Source organism: Thermobia domestica, chromosome 12 (assembly GCF_964235325.1).
Source record: "Thermobia domestica chromosome 12, izTheDome1.hap1.1, whole genome shotgun sequence".
Lineage (NCBI taxonomy): Eukaryota > Metazoa > Arthropoda > Insecta > Zygentoma > Lepismatidae > Thermobia > Thermobia domestica.
The window spans coordinates 7,235,755-7,251,697 of NC_137465.1; the positions used below are offsets into that span (position 1 = coordinate 7,235,755).

A 15,943-nucleotide genomic window follows, 5' to 3' on the forward strand; every position below is an offset into this window, starting at 1 on the left:
AATTTTCCTCTCTACCTCGATTTCCTTTCTTTGTTCAGCTACTCATCCATAGGCATAGGTATCCAAAATCTTGAGGTCGGAACTTACGAGACAAGAATTCATGTTGACTTGATCTCAAATTTACGAAGTAAGCATGAAGTTAAATGTGTAACAGATCCCAATTGTGAGGTGAGTATGGTGGAGTGATGTCGAAATAATGTTGATGTAAGATTGGGTGAGCATGGTCAGTGCCGTGCTGGGAAAAATCAGCGCCCGGGGTGAGAGTATAAGACGGCGCTCACATACATATGAGTGAGGTCAACAGACCAGCCGCGAAACGCCACCATGGTTGGCGCGAAGTGTAAGAAAATTTCCAAAAATAGACCCTGCTTTTCCTTGATTTTGAGCACTTTTTATTACTTTTTTCTCCCATTTCACATATGTACACAACAATAAATTTGACCCTGGTCAAAATACATATTATATTGATAAATACTGCTGTTGATCTAAAATATTTCAAGTAATTTTACCTCTCTTTTTCTTTCCTTCCTTTCTTTTCTTTTTTCCTCCCGAATTTTGCGTCCCCTTACTTCCGCACTCGGGGCCGTCGACCCACTCGCCCTCCCCCTCACGGCACGGCACTGAGCATGGAGTCGAGATGATATTGTAAGTGTGAGATTGACTAAGCGCAATGGCGTCCGGTTGTTGTAGTGAATATGATGTTAGGTTATTTATGTGTTCATGGGTTCGAAATAATGTGAGTGTGAGGTCGAGTGAGCATATCGTCAGTTTCATGGCGTGAATGTGAGGTTGAGTGAAGTTAGGTCAAAGTGGCTAAGGTTAGGTTACACAAGGTTAGGTCGTACCACAGAAAGCAAGAAGAATAAAAGTCAACACAAAGAAATAATTTTGAAGTGGAAAGATGGGTAAAGAACAAGCAAGAAATGACATGAGATGGAGAAGAAGGAGAAGAAAGATGGAGAAGAAAGAAAAAAGAAAGAGAAATGGGAAGAAAAATGCTAAGTAAAAGAGGGAATGCAGATTAGCACACGAGTAGAAGAAAAAATAAAATAAAACGAAACACAGAAAACTAAAAATATCTCCAGAAGATATATATAGGGAAAACGCCATCATTACATCTTGAGAAGGAAGGACGGCCTGACGAAGACATTCTTACGGTGTAAAAATGTTACAATAACACTTGTTTACTATGTCTGTAAGCATTGATTGAGCGGAACTTACACAGAGACCGGAAATGAGGCAGGATATAAGTGAAAAAAGTGTCTCTGAAAGTTGTCGAGAATCATACTCAAATTTGTCAGCTCATTCCGAAGTTATTGACGATAGAACATGCATAGAGGTACGTATGAACTATTGCTGGTGAATTTACAAGAGAAAGTAAGCAAATGGGGTAGACAATAGCAACTAGATAACCTACACAAACAACACCTTAATATTTAGGGGACAGTAATATATTTATGCAATGGTATATAACATGATATGAGACATTACATGGGGACATGGGGTGGTGGTGCTGTACTTACACCGACAGTTGCAGCGGCGGCTGATGCCGCCTCCTTTTCTTCAGCCTTGCGTTCCTTCAGGGCCTTTAACAGCTTCCACTTGCTCCCCAGCGCCCCTTCTTTCGATGTGTCATCTTTGCTTTCGTTGTCTTGTTTGAATTTCGATAGAAGAGAATCACCTCGGGACATGGCGCTGCCTTCGCGGGACTCAGTTCGAGACTCGGCTCCCTGAGAGGATCGTCCGTCTTCCCCTTCGCCCATTTCACTTGGAGCAAAACTAATAGACCCTTCCCTGCTGCTACGATCCGTACCTGCCACACTTAAAGATCCCTCCCAACTCTTCTCGGTCATAGTCACAGAACCTTCCCGGCTCCAGCCAACTGCACTACCTGCTCTAGAATCATCACCACCCTGTGAAGAACCTGGTCTTTTCGGACTATCTTTAACACTATTTTGGCGATTTATGTCTGACTGGCGCATTGTGGATTCACTGGAACTTCTTCTAGATTGGGACATTTCTGTGCACAACTTTTCAGTTTCCTCATCCTCAATTTCATCCATACTTTGGTGAGGACTATCTGGTCCACTTGTTTCCCCAGATGAGTGTTCAGTTTCTACCTCCACAGGCTCTTCATATACCTCTTGTTTTATTTCTTGAGATTTCGTTGTGATTTGTGATTTCTCACTTGAACCAACAGAAGAAGATGTACTAAGAAAAATTTGATCACCAGCTCCTTCTCTGGACTTAAGCTCACTGTCAACCGATTGGAAAGCCGACTCCGAGCTTCTAACACTGCCGTCATCTGGTTCAAACGAATAAGGTGGATAGTCGTGCCGATCAAAAGTTGGATATGATTGTGGCGGCATTCCTCCCGATTGTGAAAGGATGGATTGTTGTTGGGAAACTGGCGTCTGTGGGTAATATGACATACTATCTTGAGCACCTCCTATTTCGTATTCGTCAGGAGGATAATCCTGCCAATCAGATCCTCGTAGAGATGCAGTTTGACTATCACTACCCCCAGAAAAGAACGCTGACTCAGCAGACTGTATGCTAGATGCCATTTCATCTTCTCCGTCTGTTGTACTTGTCTCTAATGGCGTTGATGACGACAGTCGTTTCTTTCCGCCTGTGCGTTCCACTACTTCCTCTTGTTGACGTTTGAGAGTTCCATCTACAGACTCTTGTGAGTCCTCCCATTTCATTTTTGATCCACTTTTAGATCGGAGTTTTTTCTCTTCTTCTCCATCTTTGTGCTTGGCTTTCAGTCGTAGTTCTTGTAAAACAAATGACATTCGTTCTTTCACTTCTTCGTCTGGCTCGAAATTAGTTTCTTGCATTTCCAAAGCCATTTCTGATTGACGTTCCATTTCTTCCAATTTACGAAGCTCATACTTATACCACTCATCTTCACTGTCTATGCTTTCTTCAGTGCTCTGTCTTCGTGAAGAAACTCTGGAAGTACTTCGATAAGAATGGGTACTTCGATTATCGTCATCTTCGGAAAAAGTTCTCTGAGTTGGTATATCAAGACTCTGCTGTCGAGATTGATATTTTCCGTATCGGAGAGTTGCAGCAGCTATATAAGCAGTAGGCTCTTTAGCTTCTTTAGGTTCAACAGATTCAATCGGTTCCATAGGTTCTATTACCAAATCCATGTCAGTTCGTCCAGCATCGTTCTCTAGATCTGCTTCTTCAGACACGAAGACAGAAGCACTCTGAGCTTCTGTTTGGTCCTTATCATCCTCCACAATGATACCATCTTCTGGTTTCGTAGTGATGACTGGAACTCCCGCTGCTATTGTGGTTATTATTGCTTCGGCCGTTGTAACCGCAGACTGCCAAATGTCTTCCTGGCCCGTCTGTTCTTCAGATACGGTGGAAGAATGGCGTTGTCTATATTTTCCTAGAGCACGTGATACAGCGAACTCTCTAGATGCACCTCCTAATGTAACAGGAGGGAACTGAAGACTCTCTGGAGTAACTCCAGCTTGTTCGTCACCTGATCCTCGTTTAATATCTCCAACTGTAGCAAACATGGATGTTAATTTACCTTCTTCGTCAGGTAAGTCAGAAAATTGGTCCATTTCAGCCTCAGTTTCTGTACCGGTTCCTGTGTCTGATTGAGGTGCCATAGGCTGTTGATACTGGATTTGCTGCTGCTGTTGATATTGCATTTGTTGTTGCTGCTGTTGATATTGCATTTGCTGCTGCTGCTGTTGTTGTTGTTGCTGCTGCTGCTGATATTGCAGTTGTTGCTGCTGCTGATATTGCAGTTGCTGCTGCTGTTGCTGTTGCTGCTGCTGTTGTGGTGGCATTTGTAATTGTTGTTGGGGAATTTGTTGTTGAGGCTGCTGCTGGCTTGCCCTTCGTGGTCTCGTTGGTTTGACCTTCTGGAATAAATTCTCCGACGGAGCGTCCGAGAACACGCTATCTTCACTGTCTTCAGACATAGCGCTTTGGCGACCAGACGGCAAAGTCCATTCAGATTCGGATTGCTCTGGATCAGATAGGGAATGCTGGCTTCGGCGTTTTGCTTTCTGTAAGATCCCTGAGACGGTGGAGACAATTGCATTTTTCTTCTTCTTGCGAGGAAGAGTGTGCGTACGAGCTCTACCTCGAGAAGCTCGACCCTGTTCTTTGGAAAGTGTTAGATCTTCTCTTCGGACTCCAGAGGGAAGAGAATGTGAACGATGTCTTTTACCACCTAAGCCACGAATATTCAAATTAAGTTCTGGCAGCCAGGAACTAACTGAGCTCATTGCAGATTTTAAGCTCCCACCACGTTTAGGTTTTTTACTTTTTTCTTCCGCATAATTTTCGTCTTTGATGTCGGCAGCAATCGATATGTATCCTGATTGGGAGACAATTACATTACTTGAATCATAATAAGGAGGAGGTGCACCATCTTGTTGTAAGTGCCGATGCTCAGCTGCTACCATAACATGCTGAGGATGGCTGATATGTGTTCCATGTGGGACATGCTTCTTCCTGAGATCTAATTCAAGATATGGTCGATCAGTTCGCTGACTCCACGCATACTCTCTAGGATAACCTTCTTCCGACAGACTAATGATCACAGGCTGAGTGTAGCGACGAGGGTCAGGATATGAACCAGGTACAAAATGAGTCGTTCCTTCTACCATGCCATGCCCAATATTTTGGGCTGAAACTAGCATGGGTTCCATTGACTTCATGGCCGCTACATTGTCGTGTTTAGATTGACCGCCGTCAATTGGGCTGGGAGAACGATGTGACTTTGAGCTTTTGTGAACATTATATTCTGCTGTTGATCTTGACGTGTTTCCTTGTTGTAGGTATAATGACGTTGCTTCGTAACGTGTACTCGTTGGATAGTATGATAAAGCGTCTGTTATATTACCTGTTGGAAACATTGTACGATACATTGCCTTCTGGTAGCTTTCAAGATTTGCTACTCCTGGATGAGAGGTTGCTGCACCCGATGAACCTCTCGCTAAAGTTTTAGTTGACTGAGGTGCAGCATAAGATGGATGAGGAGCATATGTTGTAGAGACCAAGGTAGCTGCCGGCATCATCGCGTAGCCTCTTGCTGCTGCTTCATATTCTTCTCTATATCGCGTGCTACTAATTGGATAAGAGTACACAGTGGTTTCCGGCATATTCGCACCACTTGACACGGGAATATAACTAGATGTTGTGCTCGTGTATACAGATGTGAAACCTTGTCTATGACTTCCGGCTACGGAATAAATCGTTGGTTGCTCGCTCAAGTATAGAAATTCTCCGTACGTCGTCAAAGGAATTCCACCACTGCTTGCAGACGATGGTGAAGTTGCTGGATAATCATGGAGACGATGTGAGCGCCGCTTCGGACTCACGCTTCTTTCGGAACTTGGCGCTGGCGAAGGTAAAAGACCTATACTAGATGCAACCGTGGTTTCCAGAATTGGAGACTTTAAACTTGCAAAAGCTGAAGTGTGTCCCTGAAGACTTGCTGTATTGGCATGACTTGTACTACTTGTATATCCAGTTGTAAAACTCGCAGACGTTGACGAAATATTTCCAAAGGAACCTGAGAGGGCAGGCGGTAACGGAGGAAGCCCAGATCTTGACGGACTGTATGGATAACCGGTTGCTTCTGTACGTGTAGGAGTTGGTCTCGGTGATATCGTATTATATCCATATAGAGACGGTTCTGACTTCGTTGTCATTGGTCTCGGTGAAAGACGTCCCTCAGGCGTCAAAACGGAAGACATTGCTCCATATTGCATTACAGGTGAGGTTGACATTTGGAGTCGTCCGGATCCTCCAAGAAGTGAGTCTGGGAAGTGAGACGTAGGGGTTTTATTACTAATAACACTCTTTGGAGAACCTGGAGACTTTTCGAAACTTGACCAGCCACTCATCGAAGAAAGACCAGAATCAGACTTTGCTCCTCCGCTGCCGCTCTTAGCAGCAGCTTCAGAGTTAAGGAAGCTTTTTGGAGACAGTCGAGGAGACTTGGGAGAACGAGGAGACTTGGGGCTATGCGCTTCATGCTCATTCAGAAGAGATATTGTTGACGAACTTGTTGTAATGGCTGACGTCAAATTGGCAGCATTGGATAGGATTACGGAGCCGGAGGGACTGGATAGCATACTTGAAACTGAAGCTGGTTCTAAGTTGAGAGCATAAGTATCATTGCTATCCCTTGGCGCAGGAGGGGGAGGAGGAGGAGAACTTTCAGGAGATTCAGCTTTCGAAGATTCTGCTCGAGGGCTTGCAGCCCTTGGAGATCCGATGTAGCCATCCTGACGGGTTCTGATGCTTGCTAATGACAATGATGAACCAACCTTTTCACTGGATGCTGAATATATCGTTGGGGATGTACATGAAACAGATTTGTACGGAGCAGCTACCAGACCGATATTTGACTCAGGAAAATCTGTGTACGATGCTAATTGGTCCAAATCATACTTATCTAAGTCTGTATTAGAAGTAGTAGTAATCTCCGTCTCTTCAGCTTCAAGGAGGGCAGATGCAGCATCTCTAATACTGGATGAGGCAGTAACGTCCAATCGACTCGCGATACCGATTGGTGAAGATATTCGTAAGTTTGAATCTAATCTATGCCTAGCAGTTGTTGGAGAACTTGGAGTAGGAGAAATTGACGATTTGTATCCTAATGTTGACGCTACTTCGGAATCTGTTGCTCCACTATCAGAAGACAAACGAGAACTTGGTCGTGATTTTCCAGATCCTGAACTCAGCCCAGTGCCCAGAAAGTCGTTAAGTGTTCGAGGACTAAATGTCCAGTTTTCTAGTTCAGACTCTATGTATATTTGTCGTAATTGCTCATCTATAACGCTATCAGTTGTTTTAGTACCAGACAAAAGACTGTCAAGTAAATTGTTATGCTTTTCCTCTTCAATTTCTTCAGCTGTTTTCACAGGTGTTTTCTGAGTTTGTTGTTGTTGTTGCTGCTGCTGCGAAGGTTCCAAAAGTCGATTTTGCAGCTCTTTAAGATTTTGTGAATCTTTCTGTAGTTTAGTAGTGAGACGGTCAAGCTCTTGAAGCTTCTCAAGAGCTACTTTGTCGATGACACTTAGTCGTGTCAGTTGTGCCAGATCTTGGTCACTTATACAGGGAGAATTCCCACGATAATCTTTATAATCAAGCGCACTAAATACTTCTTGTGTTTCATCATCATCTTTCTTTTCTTCTTCTTCTGCTCGAGGATCGGGTTCTTCTGTCTCCCAGATCATCCCAAGCTGCTGATCAGTACCGGTTGATGTTTGCGAAAGGTCATCTCTGTGAGCATTATTTAAGCTTCGGTAGAAAGCTTCATCAGGCACGTGAGCGCCAAGAGTAGTGTCGGGCGTTTTGCCCAGATTGTCTAAAGTTGCTTCAATGTCAACTTTTGAAGGAGCTGTTGTTGACACTGGTGGAGTGGTCTCTTGTGTGGTTTCCTCTGTGGCCCCAGGGGAAACTGAAATGGTTGGCACAGACGAGCTAGGCGTTTTCTGCTCTTGTGAGGTCGCTCCAATTACTTTAGAAGACTCCTCTGTAGCATCGGCACCAGTTTCACTAGTACCCCCGCCACTCTCCATTGAGGTATAAAATTCTAGAAGCTGTGCTATAACAGTTTGCTGCTCGTAAAGAAGAATTTCCAGTTTTTCTAATCTTTCCCACATCTTTATATATTCCTGCGATAGTAGATCTAACGCTCTCCAAGCATAACGTAATTCTGTTTCTAAGATATTTAACCTTGTACCTAATCTTTCCATGTAATCTCCTATTAAATAATCTATGCTTTGAACATAGTTCTGCTGTACAGAAGCTGAACAGCTCTTTAACGACTCCATTTTGTACAAAAAAGTTTCTTTTTACACAGTTTCTTGTATTAAGAAATATTTATACGTAAAAATGGCTATTGACTTAGGATGAAAGACGAAACGATGGGGAGCATTTGTTCATTATCTTTTTGTTTTTTAAAAAACTCTACGTACAAGAAAAAAACACTCAAAACATACACGCACGACAACAAAACACCACCACCACCATCATCATATGTTAAGAAAAGCGAACAATGTTCTTTTCATAAAACACACGAACACGAGGAAGTAGAGAGAGAACACGGGAACACGACGGCGATAATTTTGGATTCAGAACAACGGAAATTTTCACGAAGAAACTATCTTTTGTTCTTTCTTTTCAACTAATTACGGTTCTTTTTTTTTTCCTTCCCGTTGAATAAATTTAGTTCCAAAATGTTTTTTTTTTACTTGTTTTTCATTTTTTGAAAAAGAAATCACGATACGGGAAGATTTTTCTCATATTCCATTTTCTGGTACTTAAGTTTTTGTATTAAAATTTTCTTTGGAAATCTCTTATCTTGGTGTTGCAAGGAGATCACTCGTTGTCAGGCGGTCGAGGGTTGAAACCGTGGTGACGTATACTTCGCCGGTCACCACGTTCTTTGACCTCATCCTTCATGTTACGTTTCTTCCCCGTTGATTGGATTCGTCTGCAGCTTCTTATCCGCGTTTCAGCTCTCTTCCATTATCACTGACACAGATGATTGTTCTCCAATCCTGCAAAAAGGATTCAACAGCTATTCAAGAAAATTGTAACTAAAAATAACACTTAGATTGTGGAAGGATGATCTCACAACGTTATATCTAATTCATGGTTGTTTTTACTAGTATTACATTAAACTGTTGCGGTATAATATTTCATTCGGTCACAGTATACAGGAATACCTTGGAAAACAAGAGTTTTGCTCCAACGCGGTTTACATTATTATAATATTTACGAATTACAAAGTCAAATAAAAAAAATAAAAGCAATAAATATTATGTATGTATATACAGACTGAAGTACTGCATAAGTCGAGTCGAGATATTGGTTTGTATTTTGTGGTATTAACTACAATTGAAGCATGAGGGCATGTTTGTTTAGTTCTAGTGTGCTTATATCTAGCGTGTGGGTTTCCTAGTTTGATTCCAAATCATGTTAGTTTGTGGTGAAGATCATCGTATCCGTGAGCTTTCTCGAGATTCTCCCTTTTCCTCCTACCTTATCATTCCATCATTTCTCCCTCATTAATAATCCTACAAGGTATAACAGTGGGATGTAAAAGGGAAAGATTCCATTTTCTCATTCACAATTGAAGAATACTTCGCTAACGCTCTCGCCTTCGGTGAAAGCGGTCCCGGGTTCGATTCCTTGTGGAGGCACTCGGTGGAAAAAGTGTAAAAAGATTTTTCAAGCCAGCAACCCTAAATGAAGTTTTCCTGGGTTTTCCTCATTCACACCAGGCAAATGCCGAGGTGGTACATAACCTATAGGTCTCAGGCCGCTTCCTTCCTTCCTTCCCTTTCCCCGGATAGTGTGATTGACCAGAGACGTCATCCCTCAAATGTGACGATCTAACATGGCCATAGATGCCGAAAGCCCAAAAATCTAAATCCTAAATTCTAAATTGAAGAATACATTTTTAAAGAACTGTTTCGTATGATGCTTAAAAGGATTTTCGATGTTAATTATTTTATAATTTGTTTCAATTTTTAAACTTGTACCTTATTCTAAATTTTTAGATTAACAAATTCAATGAAGAGCCATTCTAAGTAGATCTCGGACAACGCTGTTTTGCAATAGCGTTAACGTTTCTTTGAACTAAATAAGCACGTTACGCAAAGGTATTTCTGTATAGGGTAATTTAAATTTATAATTGAATGAACACTATTTAGTTTCCTATTTTTCATAGCAATTTGCTTTCTTTAGTAGGTCGTAAAGCTAAGTGGCCTGAAAAGCTTGTTTTTCATGGATTGAACAATTTTTTTTTTATAACACCAACATTTTCCGCCAATTTACTTTTTACTTATTTATTTATTTATTTTAACAAAACAAATACTGATCAAAGCTTAAGAACACACTGTATTTTAAAACTATGATATGTTACACAGTTTCGGATATCAACCATATCCTTCGTCAGACACTATAACAGGCCCGCAACCAGAGGGGGGCTAGATCCCTCTGGTTTTTGGTCGCCCAACCAGACCTTAATACAAAATGCACAATTTAGATAATTGTAAGAGAATTTCTTAATGACTCCCCCCCCCCCCCACATATTCATGGCCTCCCGAACCTCTGTAGCTGGTTTCAGGGCTGCACTATCATATACACTATATATATTAGTGTCCAATGAAGGATATGGTAGATATCCGAAACTTTAACACATCATACTTTCAAAATACAGCGTGTTTTTAATCTCTGATCAGTACTTTTTATGTGTAAATAATTTAAGTGTGTGTTTTTCTGTGGTCCACAATAACCAAAGATTATCCGAGTTACATAATTTTAAAATATTTATTGAAAATATCAATTTTCTTAAAATTAATTTTTGTTCTCATACAGTAATAAATGATTGAAACCGTAAGATGTGAACAAGATTACAGAGTATAACAGGAAATACGGAATCTTATTGAAAAATATTTGACAAAATATTCTTCCGTTTAGAAAATATTTACTAAAATGTACAAGGGCAATTCAAAACTTATCAGTAAATTTGACAAAACTCTTCTTACATACTGACCTCTGTCCTCGTTTGTTTTATTATTATGCTGCTGTAGTCATGCTATGAAAGTATGAAGCTAATTCCTCCATTTGTCTTCCTTTTGCTGGAGATAGATCATGGCCGCTTCATTAGAAGTTTGTATCAAAGAGGAACAACGAGTGGTGATCCGGTTTTAGTGATAAAAACAGGAGCCGCAATCCATCAAAGACTTTCGGCACAATACGGAAACAGTGTTTTGCCGCAACGAGTGTCTATGAGTGGATCGAAAATTTCAAAAATGGTCGCACGAGGAAGCGGACGACCATCTACGATCACAAATGATGACAACATTGAGCGTGCACGTCACATGGTTCTTTTAGACAGATGAGTGACTATTGATGAAATGGCACATCGTCTGGAAATTAGTCATGATTCCTGATATACCTTCACACCACAAAAACCTCGTTGTTCCTCGTTGTTCCTCTTTGGTACAAACTTCTAATGGAGCGGCCATGATCTATCTGCAACAAAAGGAAGACAAATGGAGGAATTAGGATCAAACTTTCATAGCATGATCACAACAGCATAACAATAAAATAAACGAGGACAGAGGTCCGTATGAACAATATAAGAAGAGTTACGTTAAAATTGTTGATAAGTTTTGACTTACCCTCGTATTTTCACAAATATTTTACGAAAAATATTCTCATTTATGATGATGTTATGCGTGTTTTAATATGACGAAGTAAATAAGATTACAATAGCGTTTCTGGAAAAATGATACTAATACAGCAAAAATTTTGAACAGACAAGAAAAACAATAAAAATATATAAGCTTTTAGATTTTTTAAAAAATTATGTGAAGAAATTATTTTAAAAAAAGAATAACGAGAATACTGTCTTTTAAAATGTTTTAAAGAAAGGTAGAGGAGTACTTGTTAATGCTACTTTAACTATCATAATTCATGTTGCCTTGGTGTGAATATTTATAGTGAAAGGAGTAAAACTTTTGGTTTTCTATTTACGTTTGGTTATTTTTTATTGAAATGATAACGTTTCAAAGGCAACTTAGGCCTTCATCTACATTAGTAAACTCATATAAATTATTGTTGGATACTTTTGTCGTATCATTTTGAATATACAATATAATAATGAGAGAAGATTATTTCATCTTTAGGCCTAATTAGAAAGAAAAGGAAGATTATTAAAACAATTCAACTTTAAAATTAATGTCAAAATTATTCTTTTAACACAATATTCGCAATATCAGTCAATTTCGAGTTCTCCTTTCTATTCATATATTTTTAGTACTCAACTTGTATCGTAATTACCTGTCACACTAATCTTGTTACACACTTGACGGATTCTACTGAGAACGAACGTGTTAAAAAAAATCTATGCAAATTGTGCTAATTTACGTTTCTTATGATTGATTTAACAGTTATATCTGTGTTTTTGATTTCAATATCTAATTAACAGATTTTTAAAACAAAACACAACAAAATGCTTTACTAATAAATTAACGTATGTTTTTACTAAGAAAGAAATATGTGTATTTATAAATTACTGTCATTGTATGGGACTGTTAGGATTTAGAGCCGTATCTCTTAAAGGATCTCCGCTAAGTTTACCCGTTATGTTTCTTTAAAAAAATAATTAATGAGATTCTTAAGGACAATGAAGATCATCAAAAATTTAGAAAGTAAGCGAAATGGTACCTGCAAACAGTGCCGTACCATGGAAAATGAGCGACCGGGGCGGAGGGTATACAACGGCGCTCCCTTACATATGGGTAAGGTCGACAGACTAGCCACAAAGCCATGGTTGGCACGAAGTGTAAGAAAATTTTCAAAAATAAAACCTGCTTTCTTTGATTTTGAGTACTTTCTATTACTGTTTTCCTTGCGTTTTATTCGGGTGTAAGTAGAAGGATGGGACGCTTTTAGTAAGTGTCTAGGGAAGCAAAAAATACAAATCTGACCCTGGTAAAACTAAATATTAGATTGAAAAATACTGCTGTTGATCTAAAATATTTCAAATAATTTTTCCTCTCTTTTCCTTTTCTTCTTTTTTCCTGCTGAATCTTGCGCCCTCTTACTTTGGCTCCCGGCGTCGTCGTCTCGTTCGCCCCCTCACGGCACGGTAGTGCCTGCAAAATGCTATTAAACAAAGTAATAATTATTTTGCCACCTTATCTTATTTGGCCAAAAATCTGGATGCGTATTTTGTAACATTAAAACTGCAGTGCACTCAAATTTCTATACTATACGTAAGATCTTGAAAACAACTATTAGCTAATTTAATAGCATTCTATAAACACAATCTTGAAAATAAGTATTAGCTAATTTAATAGCATTCTATAGACACAATCTTGAAAATAGCTATTAGCTAATTTAATAGCATTCTATAGACACTATCTTGAAAACAACTATTAGCTAATTTAATAGCATTCTATAGACACTATCTTGAAAACAACTATTAGCTAATTTAATAGCATTCTATAGACACAATCTTGAAAACAACTATTAGCTAATTTAATAGCATTCTATAGACACAATCTTGAAAACAACTATTAGCTAATTTAATAACATTCTATAAACACAATCTTGAAAACAACTATTAGCCAATTTAATAGCATTCTATAGACACAATCTTGAAAACAACTATTAGCTAATTTAATAGCATTCTATAGACACAATCTTGAAAACAACTATTAGCTAATTTAATAGCATTCTATAGACACAATCTTGAAAACAACTATTAGCTAATTTAATAACATTCTATAAACACAATCTTGAAAACAACTATTAGCCAATTTAATAGCATTCTATAGACACAATCTTGCTCACTTTATAAATTTTCGATGTTCTTCAGTATCTTTAATTTATTCACACAAAAAAATGAGAGTAAACGTAGAGGAGAAACAAGCCTAAAGATTATATATGTTTACAATATACAACTGTAATATAAGCAAATAAAACCATGAATCATTAGTTGGAGATCATCCTTCATTTCATATTGGAGGAAGGTGCCACACATCATGTTCTATGTACCGTGTAATAATCCAAGCTGATTTTTCCATAAAATCTTCTCGCTTTCAATGCTGATATTTGAAGGTTTTGTTAGATAATTGGAACGTATTTGTAACATATTGAGTAATTCATCATCACAATTAATATTTACGATATTTGTTCATTTGGTATGAATGTAACAGATAAATGAGAACAAACAATGCGCATCAGAGTTGTCGCACACATACACACACACATGTTATATATATTGAAAGATAAATATTTGCTCGATTCTATTATGGAAAATATTGACTCTTTATTAATTGTAATTGATTTTACAGAGTTTGAGAAAAAAAAAATAAAAACGATTTTAAAATCCGTGCATATACACATGCACATTCTATTTTTCACACAGGTGACTCAAAGGTACAACGGTTCTCACTTCTGGTGAATGGTGGTCCGTGGTTCGATCCCAGCTCACGTCAAATGTACTTTGTGCACAAACACCGCATATGCGTAGGTTTTTTTTAGGGTTCTCCCATTTCCTCCCACTTTCTTCATTCAAACATTACATTCATTCTCATCTACCCGTCTTCTTTGGCCTACAGTCATAACGTTGGGATCTTAAACTGAAAGATTTCATATTCATTTTTATTTTTAACACATAGATCAAATTTTTAAACTGAATAAATAATAAAAGTAGAATTTTTGGTACAGATGTAGAAATGAATATAATTGTTTTCGGGCAATCAGCTAGGTGAATTCCACATCGTCCAACGTTTCGAAAACTGATAACATAGTTCTTGTCTTCAGGATAAAGTATGAGGGACTAACGACAGAATCCTTTATTAGATAGGTGCTGGTAAGGGTTTGCGGTGGCTCAATGGTAGAACCTTCACCACTGGTGCGTGGGGTCCTTGGTTTGATCCCAGCTCGCGCAAAGTGAGCTTTGTGGTAGACAAACACCGTGTGTGTGGGTTTTCTCGGGGTTCTCCCGTTTCCTCCTGCTTCATTCATTCCACCATTACATTCATCATCGTCTCCTTTAGCCTAGCCGGCATAATCGTGGGACGTAAAATGAAAGATTTAATTTACTTTTATGTAGGTGCTTGGAGGAAGGGAGCGAAGTTAGATTGGTCAATGGCGACGTCCAATCAGCGTCAGTCTGTGACTTCAATTCTGATTAGCTGGTTGACTGGATTGGTTAGCAAGCCCTGATTGGTTGTCTTATATATATGCCTCTTTCCAAGGAGGGAAAGTCATGTTTGGTTAACTTGAAGTATCCCTATTGATTTTGCTTCCTTCTACTAGTATTACTATTGCATTAGATGTTGAAATATTATTTATTTTTAAAACTTCAAATTAAAATTAGATTTATTTATTTGAAAGTGTTACAATAAACATTTTCAAACTTTTCTTGTTTTTTTTTTCTTCTAGTATTCCTCCTTCATTTGAGTTTGGTACGAGTTCAACCGAACTCATCCGATCTGGATCAAACTTGGCACGGAGTTGGATCTTCATTGCTATACAAACTTGTGAAGTATTTTGGTATACAGACATTTGGTTCCTATTTATACGTAAAATGAAAACAATTGACGGAGTATGTTTTACAATTACATGCAATCTTCAAATGTCTTCTTAAACTGATCTACTCTGAGTTTTACATCTTATCTGATAACGGTTAGATACAGTGGACTCCCGAGTATCCGGTTCGCGACTATTCGGCCTAGTTTTCTTTTTATCGCAATTAAATGAAAAAGGCAGGACGTTGCATTGGCAACATTGCCAAAGAAATGTAAGCAGGCGTCTGCTACGATCCTTCTACGTGTCGTGTGCAAAATACAAGTTGTGATAGGAAAATAGCAACGTTCAGCTCCTTGTTCATTGTTTCGTCAGTGTATAACGGACCTCAATACAGTACGCTTGCCGCTGTTCCTGATTAGAACTGTATTCGTAAATTGTTCCTGAGGTATGCTTAATGTTCATAAAGAAATGAGTTCATAGAACTCCGGCCTATCCGGCTTTTTTGTTATCCGGCCTGTCCTTCTGCCAGACTAGGCCGGATACTCGGAAGCCTACTGTAGACTCTTTTTCAATAATTGGTTTAAAAATATCATCTTGAAGGTCTTTAACTTCCTTAGTATTTCAGTACGCTCCCTTTTGTTAGAAGTTGGGGGAACGGTGATTTAGTAATAGAACGGCAACCTTTTGGTACATGAGGTCCCTGGTTTGATTCCTATTCATGCATCGTGTCAGTTGGCTTGTTGGCATTCTTTTGTTTCTTTTGGCATATTCTCATCCCACTAATTCTTCCATAACCAGTCACGTTCAATTATCACTCTCCTTCTTTAGCGTACAAGGCACAAGGAATCATAAATAAATACGAGACATTTTATCAATATTTCATTTT

General features: G+C 38.9%; 1 protein-coding gene across 5 annotated transcripts in view; it reads right to left on the reverse strand.

The window, feature by feature from the left end:
- Positions 1-15,943, reverse strand: part of unc-13 (protein unc13 homolog) — a 529,021-nt gene that overhangs the window by 292,492 nt on the left and 220,586 nt on the right. For all 5 annotated transcript variants that reach the window (XM_081733417.1, XM_081733414.1, XM_081733413.1 and 2 more), the window contains exon 2: positions 1,524-8,558. In XM_081733417.1, coding sequence (XP_081589543.1) covers positions 1,524-7,829 — 6,306 coding nt within the window. In that variant the 5' untranslated portion in view covers positions 7,830-8,558. The remainder of the gene's footprint in view (positions 1-1,523; positions 8,559-15,943) is intronic.